This window comes from Rhinichthys klamathensis, unplaced genomic scaffold (assembly GCF_029890125.1).
Source record: "Rhinichthys klamathensis goyatoka isolate OS25496 unplaced genomic scaffold, OSU_Roscu_1.1 h1tg000050l_1, whole genome shotgun sequence".
In the NCBI taxonomy this organism is placed as follows: domain Eukaryota; kingdom Metazoa; phylum Chordata; class Actinopteri; order Cypriniformes; family Leuciscidae; genus Rhinichthys; species Rhinichthys klamathensis.
This window is the reverse complement of record NW_026606596.1, coordinates 4,248,565-4,265,823: the sequence shown is the minus strand read 5'-3', so window position 1 is coordinate 4,265,823 and position 17,259 is coordinate 4,248,565. Positions and strand designations below refer to the sequence as shown.

Genomic DNA, 17,259 nt, shown 5'->3' with positions numbered 1-17,259 from the left:
CGCAGACCGAAGCGCCCGCGCCCTCAGATCACTTGGATGTGGCTGTGGTTACAAGAGGTAAAAACGATATAAATACTGTTCGGTTTCTCACACAAACCGCTCGTTTCGTGTCTTAGGCCATCAATGTGTACTTATATTTACGAGTCATTAAATCATGTTTAATTTGGACTTCTCTGTGCATGCTCTTTGAGGAAGTGACCATAGACCTGCATTATATGACTGACAGACAAGAACGGTTTGACCTAAAAATATCAAAATTGAAACTACTGTGGAAACAAAGACACCTACATCTTGGATGCCCTTGAGGTAAGCTAAAACATACCAAAAATTAATTTCAAAGTGAACCATCCCTTTAAAGGTGAAGAATGTAATTTCTGTTTGGTGCCACTAGAGGCACAGTTTTGTTAATAAGAGTTAATAAACCATGAACCAAACCAACCAGCTACGAGGTGAATCACAACATTACAAACTTTTGATTTGGAGCAAAAAAGTATTTGAAAATCAGACAGGAGTACTTAACGGCATTAATGAGGGAAGCTATAATCAAATAAAGCATTGTAAATTAAAAGTGATGTGTACATTTTAAAGATTTAAAGATTAAACAATATATTTTATGTTTATTGAAAAATATGCATACAAATATTTTAGTTAGACAGTGTAGGGAAACTAGTGCTTCATGGGAGTGAGCAGGCTCTAAAAAGTTCTCTGGCGAGATTTGTTTGTTTTGATTCTATGACTGGAGTATTCTGTGTATTTGATTCTGTGAAGTATGTGTGCATACAGTATGAATAATAGTATGAAAAGTAGACTGTCGTGTCGCATTGTAATGTGATCTGCTTCATTAGCTGCATCACTGTTCCTCGCTATTTACAAATGTAATGACTCTCCTGTGGCCTCACGCTTCAGAGTTTCAGTGCAAAGAATGCGTCATCCAGGTATTTTTTGCCTTTGGTTTTATGAATACTGTGTATTCGGGCATCCTACACATTTGAAATGCTTTTTGCATACATTCTTTTTGCATATTTTCCCCATATATAGTATGTAGAGCTGTATTCAGACTTTGATGGGACATCAAACTACTAATGGCTTACTTTTAGTTGTCTCTGCACTTGTGATAAGAGAAAGTGTTACATTCCTTGAAAACATGACACTTTCACTTTAAATGGAATCGTTAATATGTGTGTGCGCTTTAAGAAAAATCAGGTGGTGAGCAGTTGAAGGGAGTGTTTTATGAGAATACAGTCGTGCTGCTGTATATATGTTTGTTGGACAATCTGGGTGAGGATTACGTGCACAACAATGACAAATGGGGTTTGTGTGTGTGTGTGTGTGTGTGTGTGTGTGTATGTGTGGTCTACTGGTGTGGAGAGCCTGTGTAGCAGATAAACGGTAAATAAATGGAGACGATTTCTATCTCGTCTCTTACAGGCCCACCGCCAGTACTGAGGGAGGGGGTAGGGGGTCATGCTGATAATACTCATTAATGTCTGTCGCCACACAAACATTTAGCATTTAACCTGAGTTAGCGACAGATGCTAATGTGTCTCGCTGCACCAGATCCAGTCCTGAAGAAGCCAGTGAGAATGCACTCATGAAACTAGGATTTGTTTCATCGGGGTGAATAAGACCGAAAATGAGAAGAATTTTTTTAATTTTTATTAGTGTTTGTGATTTATATATATGTAGAATTACTGAAAATGATTTTGAGCAACACTGTTATATATACATTGTTGCTGGGAAAACAAGGATAGAGAAGAGACCATGTCAAGTTTGTTGTCATGTTTTTTACATTTTATTTTGTCCCATACATTCACTAGTTTTACCAGTTTCTCTGCTGTGTAAAAAAAATGCACAACAGTAAATTTGATTTTGACTTCAAATTTCACTTTGTACCAGATGCTAATATTGTTTGGAAATTTGAACAGATAAAAAGTTCATTTATTGCTATAAATGAATGTCCTTGGCGGATGCTTTCTTAAGAAAATTACACAGCAGGTTGGCTGGTTTGTTTGTTTGTAAGACAGAAAAAGAGAGATCAGCAGTCTTATCCTGTGAGGGGGAGTTACAGTCCCATAGGACATTAAGACGGAGGACTCCTGAGGGCCATTGCACTAAACGCAGCTTTGCTACAGTGTTTCCACATGTCTCATCACTTTCTCTCTTTGGGCACAAAGAAAGATGGCTGGACATTTGTCATTGAAAGCCTGGCATGTTGCGAATGAGTGAATGTGGAAGGGAAAACTGAGGAAGAAAAGAGACAAAAATAATATCGCAACTGCTTGTAGAGATGTTAGAAAGTGTCACACCACCATCAGTTTCTCTCTCTTTCTCTTTCTCTCTCTATAAGTTTGTTGTCTGTTTTGTTCTTTTGCTTTGGCTGCTGTTTTTGATTCTTCTTTTAAATTGGGACACATGATCTCTAGTTTGTCATTTTTCTTGTTTTGCTGTTTTGGAATTTTTTGCTCTTTTTGTTTAAGCGCAGTAAAATCTTTTTGAATTTTGTCTTTTCTCTTTCCCCCCCTTTTTGTCTTAACCCCAGGTCCACTCACAAAAAAACATGATGAGTCTTCGATGAACAGGCCGAGGGACGAAGGTATTTTTCTTGCATGTTTTTCCCTTTTTGTCTTGTTTTTCAGACTCTTTTTGGGGGGGGGGGGGGGGGGGGGCGGTTGTAATATGTGCCATAATTTCTCTTGATTATTTCGTCTTGTATGTTTTCGCATTTGTTTTAGCTCAAGTCACAGACACACATAGATATGCTCAAGCATACATGCACTTATTCATGCACTGCTGATGTGGTTATTTGTGCTGCATATGTTTTTAATCTCTTCTCGAACCAAATGATTCTTACATCATTTCATTATAACAGGCTTTTATTTTAGGAATAATGTCCCGTCGACGGTTATTAAGATTTCATTATACGTCTTGTGTCCTTTTTGATGAATGGCAAAGGATTAGCTAGAAATCAATAAACTACAAATCCCATCAGCCCCCTGTGATTTAGTGCAATTTCATTGGCCGACATGCATCCAGCTGAGAATGCAGTAGAGTAGCTAATAGACAAGAGGCTGGATTTATTGAGTAAAACTGAGTCTAGATGCTGAATGTTCTAATAGTTTTAAAAATGACTTCATATTAATCTTATATCTTAATATGCCCCCGATTATATGAATAAAAATGTCACAATAATTGCACTAATTTTATTGCTTAAATTTTGATAATAAGAAGGAAGTTGCAGACAAATATGTATGTGTTTACAGCATATACTGTGTGTCTGAACACATTTGTGTTTGTTTGAGTGTGTGGGTGTCTTTGCAAATGTGTGTGCATGTCGATCATTCCACGTAACACTCTTTCACAGATTCCACAAAATGTGTTTCTGTTGTGTTGGGAAAAAAAGCTGGCAGCTGTAGTTGCCAGAAATTCACTGTAGAAATACAGTGACAACATTTGGTGCCTGTATATTTAGCAGTTTATGACATGCTGTATATCTTTTACCGATTTAATTTACCTATAGGCAGTACTTAAATCTGCTTTGTATTATAAAATATATTCTCATCAATAATGCAAGTAATAAAAGTAGAGGGTCACATGATGGCAATGAGTTCATAAAAATTGGCTTTAACATGACACCAACATGTAGACAGTATACATTGTTAAAATAACTAAACAACATCAAATGTAGAATATGTACATATAAAGAAAATACAAGTTGGGAAAATACTAATATTTTATAATTCAATAATTTCTTTACTTTATCCCTTTAAGAAGACAATACATGTACTTTTAACAGTAGTTCATCCAAAAATCATTTACTCACTGTCATGATGTTCCAGACAAGTATATGACATTCTTTCATCTGAGGAACAAAAAAAAAAGGATTTTGAAAAATGTGTTTATCATCTTTTTTTCTTTTTCTTTTTTTTTACGAATCGGGACTTCAAGCTATGGAAAATCACCAATAAAGTAGTCCATACAACCCATGCGCTATATTCCGAGTCTTCTGAAATGTATGTTTCTTTGTGTGAGAAACAGACCCAAATTTTAAGTAGATTCACTGAAAATCTTGACATTTGCCCAAGTTCTGACATACTTATCTTAAGAGAGTATAAGAGAGTTCATAGAAGTAACAACGTCCATTTCATAAGCATATCATAAGTCTTTTGACTCTTAGTTTCCAATGAATCAATTGATGCAGAAACCTTTCAGTTCAGTGCACACACATTCCTTCTTTTGTGTTCCACTGAAGAAAGTCAAATTTGAACAACAGTAACAGGTGAGTAATTGGTCATTTTCCTTTTGGGTGAAAAAAAAATATGTATATGTATGTATATATATATATTTTTTTGGACTGAGAAAATTACGCCCCAAAAATTAATTTATTATATTATTTATTTATATCCATTATTGTGTTGAATGAGAAACGCATTAAAGTAGCTTTAGAAAGAAATGTTAAAATGTTATTTTAAATTGTATTTGATTCAACAGAATTTATTACACATAAACTTTTAAGCTACAACAACCATAAGGCCATGAAGGTGAGTAAATGATGACAGAATTATCTTTTTTGGGTGAACTATATCTTCGATGTTTTGTTTTTTGTTTTTGTTTTTTATATGGAGACATGAAAGAAAAAAAATGAAATGGTACTCTAAATAAGAAACTAAAACTGCCAGTAGGTGGCGGTAAATGTCTTAATGAGCAAGTGATTGAGTCATTCATTCATTCATTCGATTAGTTCAAAGAGCTGATTCATTCTGGAATTTAGTTTGGAGCTGTATTATGGCTCTTTTTATGAACGGTTCACCCAATTGATTAGTTCAAAACGTGGATTAATTCGGAAACACACAACAGTTCTGCTGTGGCATATAGGCAATATTTTCGTTTGCAAAATTGAGTAAAAACAGACAATATTGTCTGAAATAACACAATATTATCTTTAATGAACTGTTGTATAAAATTAGTATCACATTTGCACTCGTGCTATTTGGGATAAAAACAGCACTTATGTGATATTGCGTTTGTTCTTTCTTTCTTTATTTGTTTATGTTCCCGAAGGGCAATTGGTTTTGCAGCAAGACCAGCATACAAAAAAAAGACAATTTACAATACATTAAAAGTAACATAAAAAGCTACACAAGACAATTCACCAAAGCAGTCTTTGCCTTCACACTAAGACTGCCATACCAGCATAACAAAGCGAATGTTAAATGGACGCAGTATAAGATTTGTAAAACAAAGTCATCAAGGACCTATCAACGTTAAACTTGCTGGCCCTTTTTCTTTTTTTTTTGGCCCGTCTCCACATTGCAATTAAAATTCAACTTGTTATCAATCACACATCCCAGATACTTATATGATTCCACAACTTCAACCTCCTGCTCTTTAGTGGTTGTTCTCTTTAAGTCAATTTGATTTCGCCTGAAATCAATAAGCCTGTCCTTCGTTTTAAACATTTATTTGCAGGAATGCACTGTCACACCACTGAACAAAATCTCAATAATAATATAGTCAAGCAATATCACATGATATAAATATGAGACTAAGTCATTCTAACTGCATTCTATAGGCTGGTGCGGGTACATTAAATGTGTTTAATTTTAAAACGATATTTTTTTACATAGCTAATTGACAGCCCTAATATATATAAATATATATATATATACACTCACCGGCCACTTTATTAGGTACCCCATGCTAGTAACGGGTTGGACCCCCTTTTGCCTTCAGAACTGCCTCAATTCTTCGTGGCATAGATTCAACAAGGTGCTGGAAGCATTCCTCAGGGAGTTTGGTCCATATTGACATGATGGCATCACACAGTTGCCACAGATTTGTCGGCTGCACATCCATGATGCGAATCTCCCGTTCCACCACATCCCAAAGATGCTCTATTGGGTTGAGATCTGGTGACTGTGGAGGCCATTTTAGTACAGTGAACTCATTGTCATGTTCAAGAAACCAATTTGAAATGATTAGAGCTTTGTGACATGGTGGAAGTAGCCATCAGAGGATGGGTACATGGTGGCCATAAAGGGATGGACATGGTCAGAAACAATGCTCAGGTAGGCCGTGGCATTTAAACGATGCCCAATTGGCACTAAGGGGCCTAAAGTGTGCCAGGAAAACATCCCCCACACCATTACACCACCACCACCAGCCTGCACAGTGGTAACAAGGCATGATGGTTCCATGTTCTCATTCTGTTTACGCCAAATTCTGACTCTACCATCTGAATGTCTCAACAGAAATCGAGACTCATCAGACCAGGCAACATTTTTCCAGTCTTCAACTGTTCAATTTTGGTGAGCTCTTGCAAATTGTAGCCTCTTTTTCCTATTTGTAGTGGAGATGAGTGGTACCCGGTGGAGTCTTCTGCTGTTGTAGCCCATCCGCCTCAAGGTTGTGCGTGTTGTGGCTTCACAAATGCTTTGCTGCATACCTCGGTTGTAACGAGTGGTTATTTCAGTCACTGTTGCCCTTCTATCAGCTCGAACCAGTCTGGCCATTCTCCTCTGACCTCTGGCATCAACAAGGCATTTCCGCCCACAGAACTGCCGCTCACTGGATGTTTTTTCTTTTTCGGACCATTCTCTGTAAACCCTAGAGATGGTTGTGCGTGAAAATCCCAGTAGATTAGCAGTTTCTGAAATACTCAGACCAGCCCTTCTGGCACCAACAATCATGCCACGTTCAAAGTCACTCAAATCAACTTTCTTCCCCATACTGATGCTCGGTTTGAACTGCAGGAGATTGTCTTGACCATGTCTACATGCCTAAATGCACTGAGTTTCCGCCATGTGATTGGCTGCTTAGAAATTAAGTGTTAACGAGCAGTTGGACAGGTGTACCTAATAAAGTGGCCGGTGAGTGTATATAAAGCTTTTACTGGATAGGTAAAATTAGTACTTACTACTTTCAAAAAACGTCATTTAAACAGTGTTGTTTCATTAAAAATGAAATAGTATTATAGAAATAGTTTTATAGTATTCTATTTAAAATGACTATCATTCTTTACTGCATACATGTCTGCATGTGCTGGGCTCGCACTCGTTGCGTTGAGTTCTCGGATTTTGGGCGTCTCTAATTGCAGAGGTTTAAATAGAGACACTGCCAGCTAATCCAATTTTGCGTCTCTGAACACGGGAGAGAAGAGGAGAGGAAACGCACAGCAGAGACGGAGGAAAAGAGAACGACAGAGAGGAGAGATGAAAAAGGAGGAGGAGAGGGGGAACACTCAGATCCCCAATTTGAGAGCATGGAGGGGGAGAGATCGCTAAAAAAACTGTTGTGATAAAGACGAGTATATGATGAAATAAGATTCATGGAGCTTTGAAAGTGAGAGAGGATGTGTGGGCGGGAGACAGGAACGAGAAGGGAGAGGGATGGTCATGGTGCAAAAGGTAGCGCGCTTGCTCACGACACACGAGAGAGGCGCTGGCTCACGGGGACCCGGGTTCGAATCCGTCGTGTCCCGATCCCTTTCCCATTCCCACCTTCTCTCGCTTTACTTTCCTGTAAATAACGTTGAGAAAAGCCCAGACGGAAAAGAACAAAAGATAGAGAGTGAAGTCCCATAACGAGAGCAGAGAGGCAAAGATGAAGGCAAAGAGTTGAGGAGAGGGGGAGAGAAGAAGGAAAAGCAGGAGATCAGAGAGAAAGGGAGGGGGAGGTGCGGCATAGGAGAGGAAGAGAGAGATGCAGGCTTGGAGGAGGAGAGACAGAATAGCGTTCTTGTATTTTGAGGATGTTTTGAAGCGAATAGGATACTAAGGCCTCTGTTGAAAGGATCTGGGCGTTGTGCTTGGTATCTCTCTCTCTATTTCGGACTTTTTCCATCCCATATTGAGGCTAATGCATTGCATACGGTCTCTCTCTCTCTTCCTGTGTCTCCCCATTCTTCCGTCGCTCTTACACACACACACACACACAAAGATTATACTCACGGATTCGCAAGCAGGGTTGTCCCAGATAAGATGTTTGTGGATTCTATGTGCTTCTCTGTGATGCATCGCACACAAAAAATATCTCAATACTGCAGCAAAAAAAAAAACGGCTTGGAGAAATCTCTTTTTACAGCGTCTGATTCTACACTTTTTTCATTATTATTGACATTGAAGGGATAGTTCACTAAAAAAAAAATCATATTCAGTCATTATTTACTTACCCTCATGTAGTTCCGAACTTGTTTTCTTTCTTCCTTGGAACAAAAGCAGATGTTTAGCTGAATGTCCAAGCTGCTCCATGTAATGCAAGTGCATGATGGGGATCAGAGTCCGTTAAAGCTTCAAATAGGCTTTATAAAAGCAGTCCACACATGACTCGTCTTCTATAAGACTATATTCCAAGTCTTCTGAAGTCATATAGATTGTGTGAGGAACAGACCCACATTTAAATGTGCTGAAAATTGCCCTAAACATCTGGCTTCATTCAGGCTAGGAATGACATGAGCATGAGTGAACTATTTAATATTTGCATATATGCGGCGAAGCCGATAGCCTTGTGGGCAGCGCTTTGACATCTAGCGCAACTGAGTTCTGAGAACTTTAAAAAAAAAAAAATCAAATTGCATTGAATCATGGGGGTTCATATTGAAATCAATTGATTTTGCTTTTGTATCTTGGAAGGTCTGAGTTCAGTTTGAGACATCTTTAAGATTTCTTCCGAAATACACTACCGTTCAAAAGTTTGGGGTCGGTAAGATTTTTAAAAATAGAGAAATCTTTTGTTCGTACCAAAGCTGCATTTATTCGATCAAAAATACAGTAAAACTGTAACTCTTTTCTATTTGAATATATTTTTAAATATATTTTATTTAATTTATTTATTTATCACATGATCCTTCAGAAATAATTCTAATATGCTGATTTGGTTTGAACATTTATTATTATCATCAATGTTAAAAACAATTGTGCTGTTTAAAATGTTTTGTGGAAAAACAACTTGTTTTTTCTTGGATGTTAAGAATGTTTATGGGTGAATAGAACAGCATTTATTTGAAATAGAAATCTTTTGATCCATTTAATGCATCCTTGCTGAATAAAAATATTAATTTCTTTCCTATAGGCACCCAAGTTGCCTTACAGTGACACAAAAAAAGCAGTTCCATCCTGATAAAGATTTCCCATCAGCTGATTGGCTGTTCACAGCACTCAGCCATAACAGCACACCTGACCCACACGGTCCTATCTGATTGGCCGACTCATTGGTGTCATTGCTTCAATGGCACCAATAAAACATAGACTTTACCAAGTAACTCTTGCACTGAGGGTGTGAAACAACACACATCAACACCAGGAAAAATCTTAACAGTCTAATATTAGTCTTGTGTGTATCTGTGCGTCTAAAAGAGATACTCTGGGAAAATTGAACTTGTTTATATTTCCATTGGAAAATCAGTGGTCTCTGTATTCAAGAGACCCAAGCAATGTGTTTATACAAGTGCCCATACTTGTGCACGAGCATGTTCATGCATGATCGCACATAGGTGTGTGTGTGTGTGTGTGTGTGTGCTGAACAAACAGATGTGCTCAATGTATCATAAGTGTGTGTTTATAAAGAGGTGTGTTTGTCTACAAGCAGAGGTGTTTGTGTGTGTGCAAAGATTTAAGAATAAAAAGTGTGTGTGTGTGAGTGTGCAGTCGCTGTAATGCGTTTGTAACCCGAGATTCAGGTGGTGATGCAGGCGGGCGTGCAAATACGTGCGTAGAATTTGTTTCCGTGGCAACAGGCATGAGTGAGTCAGTGCTGGTGAGCTTCTATTAGACAGAGAGAGAGAGAGATGAGGCAGTTTCCATAGCGACTCAGCATCACAGCTGCCTGTGTGTGTGTGATTTTGTGTGTCCGTGAAAGGACCTTGGTCTGTGTAACTTTTATTTTATTCTCTTTTGTGTGCCGTTTCCTTTTCACATCTCGATCTCTTCCTGTCTCTCTCTCTCTCTCTCTCTCTCTCTCTCTCTCTCTCTCTCTCTCACTGCCACTCCAGCATTCTCTCCCTCTCTCTCTTAATCTGTCTCACTCTCGCTTTTATGATTTCTCCCATCTCTCTCACCCACACTCTTTCTTTCTCTCAGACCCCCCTCCTTCTCTCTCTCTCGGGGTAAACAGATGTCGTGGTAGTTATTTATGTTTCTGCATGGTCTGGTTTTCATATGAATTATCTACAGCGCTTGCACACCACAGAAGCACTGGCTAACTGGACATCGCTGACTGCCCTCACACACACCATCGCACTCACACACACAAGCATCTCCGAGAACATATGTATATATGCATGAGCATGTGCAGCTCAAACACACCGCAAGAGAAAAGCAATGGGGAGCAACCTGTACCAATAAGCAGCATATATAGATGTGAATCTAAAAGAGACAGAATAAACCAATCTGGACACTTGAGACGGGGGAGTTTGGAAGGGTCTAAGGACAGAGAAGGTACCAATGAAGCACACGAGGGAACGCGAAAGGTACCAATGCAGCACCTAGACTTGAGATGGTGGAATTGTTGAGAGAGTCAAAGCTCTGTCAGAGCCGGTCTGACCTATCAGAGCTTTTTGTATTCCAAATGTACAGAGGAGAGAGAGGGAACGCACACAGACTGTACTAACTGATACAGAGATACATCAGAGCAACTTTTGGAAGAGGAACAGACAGACTGTGCCAGCAGAGTGCAGAAATGATGAGCCAATCCGAGGCAGACCGTGCCAAAAGATCCCAGAGTGTGAGGAGACGATTGAGGATATGTTCGGAATCGTGTACTAATATACTATTTCTGCAATTTACAGTGTTTGCATTTGTATACTCGGATGACCTCCTAAAGTTGCCATTGTTTGCAGTATACAGCAGAACATATGGTACTGTGTACTGTAATGCAGTGTGCTCAACTTGACCTTCTATTTTAAAGAGGTGACAAGTGAACTGGAAGCGATATCAAGCTCTGTTTTTACCATCTTCTTCTTGACTCATTATTCGATCTGACCGTCAAATGGAAACACATTGCACACTGTGTAGTATGCAGTAAACAGAACTCTAGTGTTCAATTCCTAACATATCTCCTGTCTAAATAAGGCAACTGCACATTAAAATGCACCTTATTCTTTTGCCAAAGATCATTTCTGCTTAAAGTTTTAAAATGCTGCAAAACATTTTTTCCAATCGTATGTTTCAATTGAAATGAATGCATTAATATATGGTTCTATATATGTGATGTTATATACACTACCATTCGAAATGGATTATATTGTCGAATCTTTATAAAGATTTTTATTTCAAATAAATGCTGTTCTTTTGAAATTTCTGTTCATCAAAGAATCCTGAAAAACGCTTTCCACAAAAATATTAAGCAACTGTTTTCAACATTGATAATAATAAGAACTGTTTCTTAAGCACCAAATCAGCATATTGGAATGATTTCTGAAGGAAGTATTCTGATGTGACAGAAGTAATGGCTGTTTATTTAAAGTTCAGAATGATAAACAACATATTACAATGTAAAAACAGTTATTTTAAATTGTAATATTTCACAATATTACTATGTTTGATTAAATAAATGAGTCTTTCAAAAACATAAAAACATTGTGCTGACCCCAAACTTTTGAACGGTAGTGTATAAGAACTATACATTTATTAATTGAATTGTCAATTAAAATTGTGCATGGTTGTAAAATAACAAATATGTTATATATACACTATATCAAGTGCATAATATCAGGCTTTATCACTAAGTAGATCAGTACTGGTCATTTTACAATGAAGCTGCAACATTTGTATTGTATATTATATGTTGCGCTCAAAAGAAATGTATGCATGTTTATGCTTTTCACAGATATTAGAGATCGTCGGAAGAAGCCTGTGATGTTGTTTATCCATGGTGGTTCGTACATGGAGGGGACAGGAAACATGTTTGATGCAAGCGTTCTTGCTGCCTATGGAAACGTAATTGTTGTCACTATGAACTACAGATTAGGTGTTCTGGGTAAGTACAACGTCGTCTTTTTTATTATTTTATTGCTGCTGCAGCTGTTGTTGTCCTGTTATAGTTGTTGTTAATTTGACTTTTTATGTCATTTAAAGGAGAGTGGCACATTTTTGAGAATGGTCTGCCTGTTCTTTTTAAAATGGCAATAGGGACTGATAAAATTGATATAAAATGCTCCAAAAATGAAATAAAAAAAGCCCCATAAAAATGTCAATGTTTGCTGAAAATCTAGCAAATAAGTCACGTTGCACCAGATTTAACATCAGTAAAGTCCAGTATCATTGGTTCTCATGCCAAAGCCTCCACAACATGTCTTGACATGCCAGTTTTGAATGCAAGTGCAAATGAGATTTGAGCACTATTGTGTTGCTTCAGAAGACTTGCGGATAAATAATCCCTTATAAATTTCCAGTGTAAGCATTTGTGCAGTTTTTTTTTTTTTTTTACATTTGTAATATTTAACTTGAATATAAATTGAATATTCACGTTCACATGATATTTAACTTTCACATATTTGAAATTTAAGTTAATTCAATAAACATTACGGTAAGTCAAAACTTGTAAAATGGTATATTATGCTTTAGAAGGATTTCTGCATTATTGGACTGGTTTTTCACTATAAAGGAGACATTGGCTACTTTCACACCGTCAGTTTTTGGGTTTGACAAATGCATGTACCTACAGGAATCTCGAAATGTCCCGTTCAAACCAAAACTTCCCGGAAAGCAGCATATCGAATACTGTCTGTATGAACGTGCAACGGCGGTCAAATCCACATTCACTTACCAGTGACTATAATATCAGTGACATCCGTAAAACTGAAAAGCCTTAACATATTTGATACGACAAGAGTCCAATCGAGCTGCGATTTCATCCATCAAATCTTCATTAACCGACAGCAGTTTTTATATCTGGGTGCGAGAGCGGAGCATTTGAGTCAAATGTATAACACAAAACTGATAGACTGGATCTAAAAGCTTCAGAAAAACTTCTACAGCTTCTAAAACCGTATTAAGGACTCAAATACAGGCCTGACCATCATTTCTGTTGCTGTGTGAATGTGGCCTTTTTTCTGAGAACCTAAGAATGTTGAAAAGGTTGTAGTGAAAAGAAAGGCGGGAAGTTGTAGTGGCGGTTCAACTGCATAAAGCTTGGTTATTGAATTATAAATATGTTTTTTTGTGAATTATATGAAACTATCAGAGAGGTTTAGAAGAATATTGATTCAATCTCTTCATTTTGAGTGTATTTTTGAGTCATTAGCATCTAGATGTGGTGTTCTGCTCTACTTCAACTTTAACACATTAAGTGACCTCATCTGAAATAAAAGAATTACAGTAATTTAATCAGGAAGAAGAAACAGCCGAAACTCTAGAAGTGGAGTGTTTTTAGCAAGAATTACAATAACCCAATCGGGGAGAAGTAAAAGCCTATATTCCACTTTCAGTGGCACTAAACTGTAAAAAAAAAAGACCCAATTATGACTGCATTTCCGAGCTGTTAGTAACAACGCTTAAGTTTCAAGCTTGGTTTAGGTGTCATAAAGATTTTGTGAGGAAACTTTCACGCATGGTGTGAGAGAACTGTGTTTGGGCCGTTTCTGCACTGCATCGTGTGGGTTGAGATTACTCTCTTTTTCCATGAACGCATAATGAATGCAGAAGGCCAGAGTGAGTTTACCTTCAAGAATGACGAATTGAATATAAATCTAAACAGACTAAGAAGGTAAATGAAACGGTTCCCTGTGGAGATGAAGTGATCTGAGGGAATCACAGTCAAAGTTGTTAGTGGAGTGGTTTTGGCCTGTGTGTGTAGTGTGTTTATTTAATACAGTGATCAAAAGCTTCTCATATCGGCTGGGGTGCTAATAATAATAATAGAGAAGAGAGGTTCCATGTTTAGGATATTTATGTGCTATGAATACTAGCATACGGCGCTGAATAAGGTCTACAATTTTTTTTTTTATAAAAAGTATGGGACTAACTTTTTAACACTATGCAACATTTTGGTGACAAGACTTTACAAGATTTTTTTCATAAGCAGAATACACATAATTTCAACCAAACATTCATTGTAATCCAGTAGATTTAAAATGCTTAATCCAAGAAATAAAAATAGTCGAGGCATGTCTTTCCGATTGGTTTTTGAAAAAATTAAACACCAGTGTTGTTAAATAAAACTATTAAAACATGTTTTTTAAATGAAAATAAACTAATATTATATAATATATACATTTTAGATTTAAAAACCTAATGTAAATTAAAAAATGTTGTCTTGGTAAATAACTGAAATAAAGCATGTTTGGTTTAAAGTACTTAAATTACGAACTAAAACTGAAATAAAAATGTAAAATATATATACTTCAACTTAAACTAAAATTAAAATGAAAACCGAAAATATAAAATTGAAAACTCGTAACTTTAAAACATGAAATAGCAGATTCATATGCAGATTCATTTTGCAAATTCATTTCTACACGATGCTGGGTTGTTTTAACCCAAATTTGGGTCAAATATGGACAAACCCAAATTTTGGGTTAAAAATGTAATTTAAAATTTTAACCCAACTTCAACTTTCACTTTCAACTGTACATTTTTTTATTACATTTTTAACCCAACATTTGGGTTTGTCCATATTTGACCCAAATTTGGGTTGAAACAACCCAGCATTTTTTAGAGTGTACATTCAACTCTCCTTCAGTGGACTATTGTTACAATTAGCCATTGGATCTGGTAATTGTTTCATGAGGTGGCGATTTCGTGTGAATTTATACAATGTGATTTGACTTTTTAATTATTTATTTACATAAAAAATGTCACACGGAGTAAAAAAAAAAAAAAAAAGAATTAATCCGAGTTTGTTTTCCAGTTTAAACTGATTTACAGAGATGAAGTCAAAATTGCTAACTCTAAAGCTGTTTTTGATAATGAAATCTTTAGCTCTCGTACTTGCAAGTATTACTTAAATTTATACCTCTGCAAATTTTATAACTCCAGCATTTTTTGTCATATTTGTGTAAAAGTTTCTCAGCCTGCAAAAAAAATCAATAATAAAGGCTATTACTTTTGCCTCATCACATTACAAATGGAGTGCAGTGCACATACTGCACATTTTTTTTACAAATCCAAATATTCTATGCATACAGAATATGTGCACAACGCACACAGTATGCATACCGCAGCATTAGTATGAGTATGTTGTATAGCCCACACTGTATAAAATGAATACATTAGAAACAAAAATACATGTACGCCTCCCTGAAAGGATGCAAAAAGTACGATTATTAGCATGGGTGAGGAATTTTGGTACAAATAAGAGTAACCCTTCAGTGAATTATCTGTCTTTCTCTCTATTCTTCTTTATAAAGGTTTTTCTATAGCGGTGAAGAGGATTACGTGTTTGTGTCTTGCCATTCCAGTCCCATTGGATGATTGGATTGGATGAGGCATTTTCAAACAGGAAAAAAATGCACAAAGGAAGTGAAAAAAAGGGAGAGAGAGAGAGAGAGAGAGTACAGTGTTCCGCATCATAAAAGCAGGTTTAGCACAAAACCGGACCCTTTATCCAGCTCCCATACGCACAGACACTGTCAGAACTGTGTGAGCTATATGCACATGCACCTTTACACAGCGAAAGAGAGATAAAAGGAAAAAGGGCCAGAGAAAGGGGGAGAGGTGGAGAGAGAGACAGAACAAGTGAAAGAGTGGAGACAGAAGGGAGAAATGTGAACAAGCTAAAAATAACCATCAGAAGTGCCTTTTTGTATCTGCAGTGAAGCAGAGAATTCATTCAAACCAATGCTAATGCAACTCTCTCTCACACACACACTCACAGCATTTGTTTCTGGATTCTGACCCGCACAGGTTCTTGTGTTTTCGAAGCCGTTGCGCAACTATCTGAAATTCCTCACGCACACTCTTGAGGAGGGGGTGGCAGGCCAGAGAGAGCTACGAGTGCTAGTACACATGTGCTCTGAGTACTGCAGCAGGTTAGCTGCGTTAGCATTAGCGCTCTGCGAATGTGCAAGTTTTCTCCAGATCTGAGGCGCCCTCACCTTCCATCTCCTCCTCCGCCCAGCTGCCCCTCTGAGCTGCTGATTTGTGTACCACAACCATCTGCTCAGACTAATTAACTAATTAACTGATTAATGAACTCTGGGGAAGAAAGAATGCGCTGTCAATGGGCCTTGCGGGTTAGCTCCGTTTTTCTTACCAGGGCCTAAGAGTTTCCTGCGTTTCCCTGTTCGCATTACCCCCTCACCTCGCTCACTTTCTCTTTCTCGGCATCTTCCAGTTCTTCATCAAATCTGTCCTATTTGAAGGAACAGATTACCCTAATTAGGTTCCTAATTCCACACGAGTCTTTATTTCAGCAGTTTTTACACTTTTTCCGCCATTCGCCACCAGCTAGCACAGAATTCCCGAATTATGATTCACTCACTGCCGTGCACCTCTCGAAGATGTTTGCTTTGAGCTATATTTATGTTTCTGAAACCCGCTTTTAATTTTTTTGATGTGGCCGCTAATCGCGTAATTATAAATGCAAAGGGAAACAATGAATGTTTGCAGTGTTGCTTTCTGAGAAGTGGAGGAAATTATTTTTGGAGATGTAAATGGCACCTCGGAATGAAGAGGGCACATTTTCATATTTTTATACCTGCAAAGGGTAAAAAGCAGCGTTGAGATTTAGCATGATTAACTACACTTGTTTATTTATATTTCAGAGTAAATGATTACAAAGACTAAAGAAGTCGTCAATGCTGCTATTTGGCGGGAGTTCCACAATCTCGTAACTATTTTACGTAATTTGTATTTGTATCCCAATTGTACTTATGCCCCGCTGATGGGTAGGTTTAGTGGTGAAGCTTCGTGTTTATTTTCTTCTTTAAATTTATATTTTTGTACAAATGTATATAATATCTGGACCAAATCCAATGGCTAATATTGTCGAAAGCTAAATCTCATCTCTTCGCCATCACTCTTCTTTCAGTAGCAGTACGTCCTCTGGTAAAACAGGCGGTTAGTTGTCTGTAGTCTGTTGTAAGGTGCAGCCATGCAGAACGCAGAATATTGTTTTTATGTTTGTGGGATATTGATGTAGCCTAACAGCGGGGCCCTGCGAAGCACAGCTGATTAACTATTTTACTATACTTCACCAACCAATATGCTTGTTTTAGATTCAGATATTTCAGTGAGAGAAACACGCTTTCCTGTGAGGAATGGAGAGGACAAATGGGGTTCTGAGGTTCTGCTTGACAAGACCAAAATCGTAATTTAGGAATTTAGT

General features: G+C 37.5%; 1 protein-coding gene across 4 annotated transcripts in view; it reads left to right on the top strand.

Moving 5' to 3' along the window:
• The window catches only part of nlgn2b (neuroligin 2b), an 84,060-nt gene that overhangs the window by 49,805 nt on the left and 16,996 nt on the right, over positions 1 to 17,259 (top strand). For 2 of the 4 annotated variants that reach the window (XM_056247829.1, XM_056247828.1), the window contains exons 3-4: positions 2,540 to 2,593; positions 11,821 to 11,970. In XM_056247829.1, the coding sequence (XP_056103804.1) occupies positions 2,540 to 2,593; positions 11,821 to 11,970 (204 nt within the window). The remainder of the gene's footprint in view (positions 1 to 2,539; positions 2,594 to 11,820; positions 11,971 to 17,259) is intronic. The other 2 variants (XM_056247831.1, XM_056247830.1) reach the window with 1 other exon arrangement.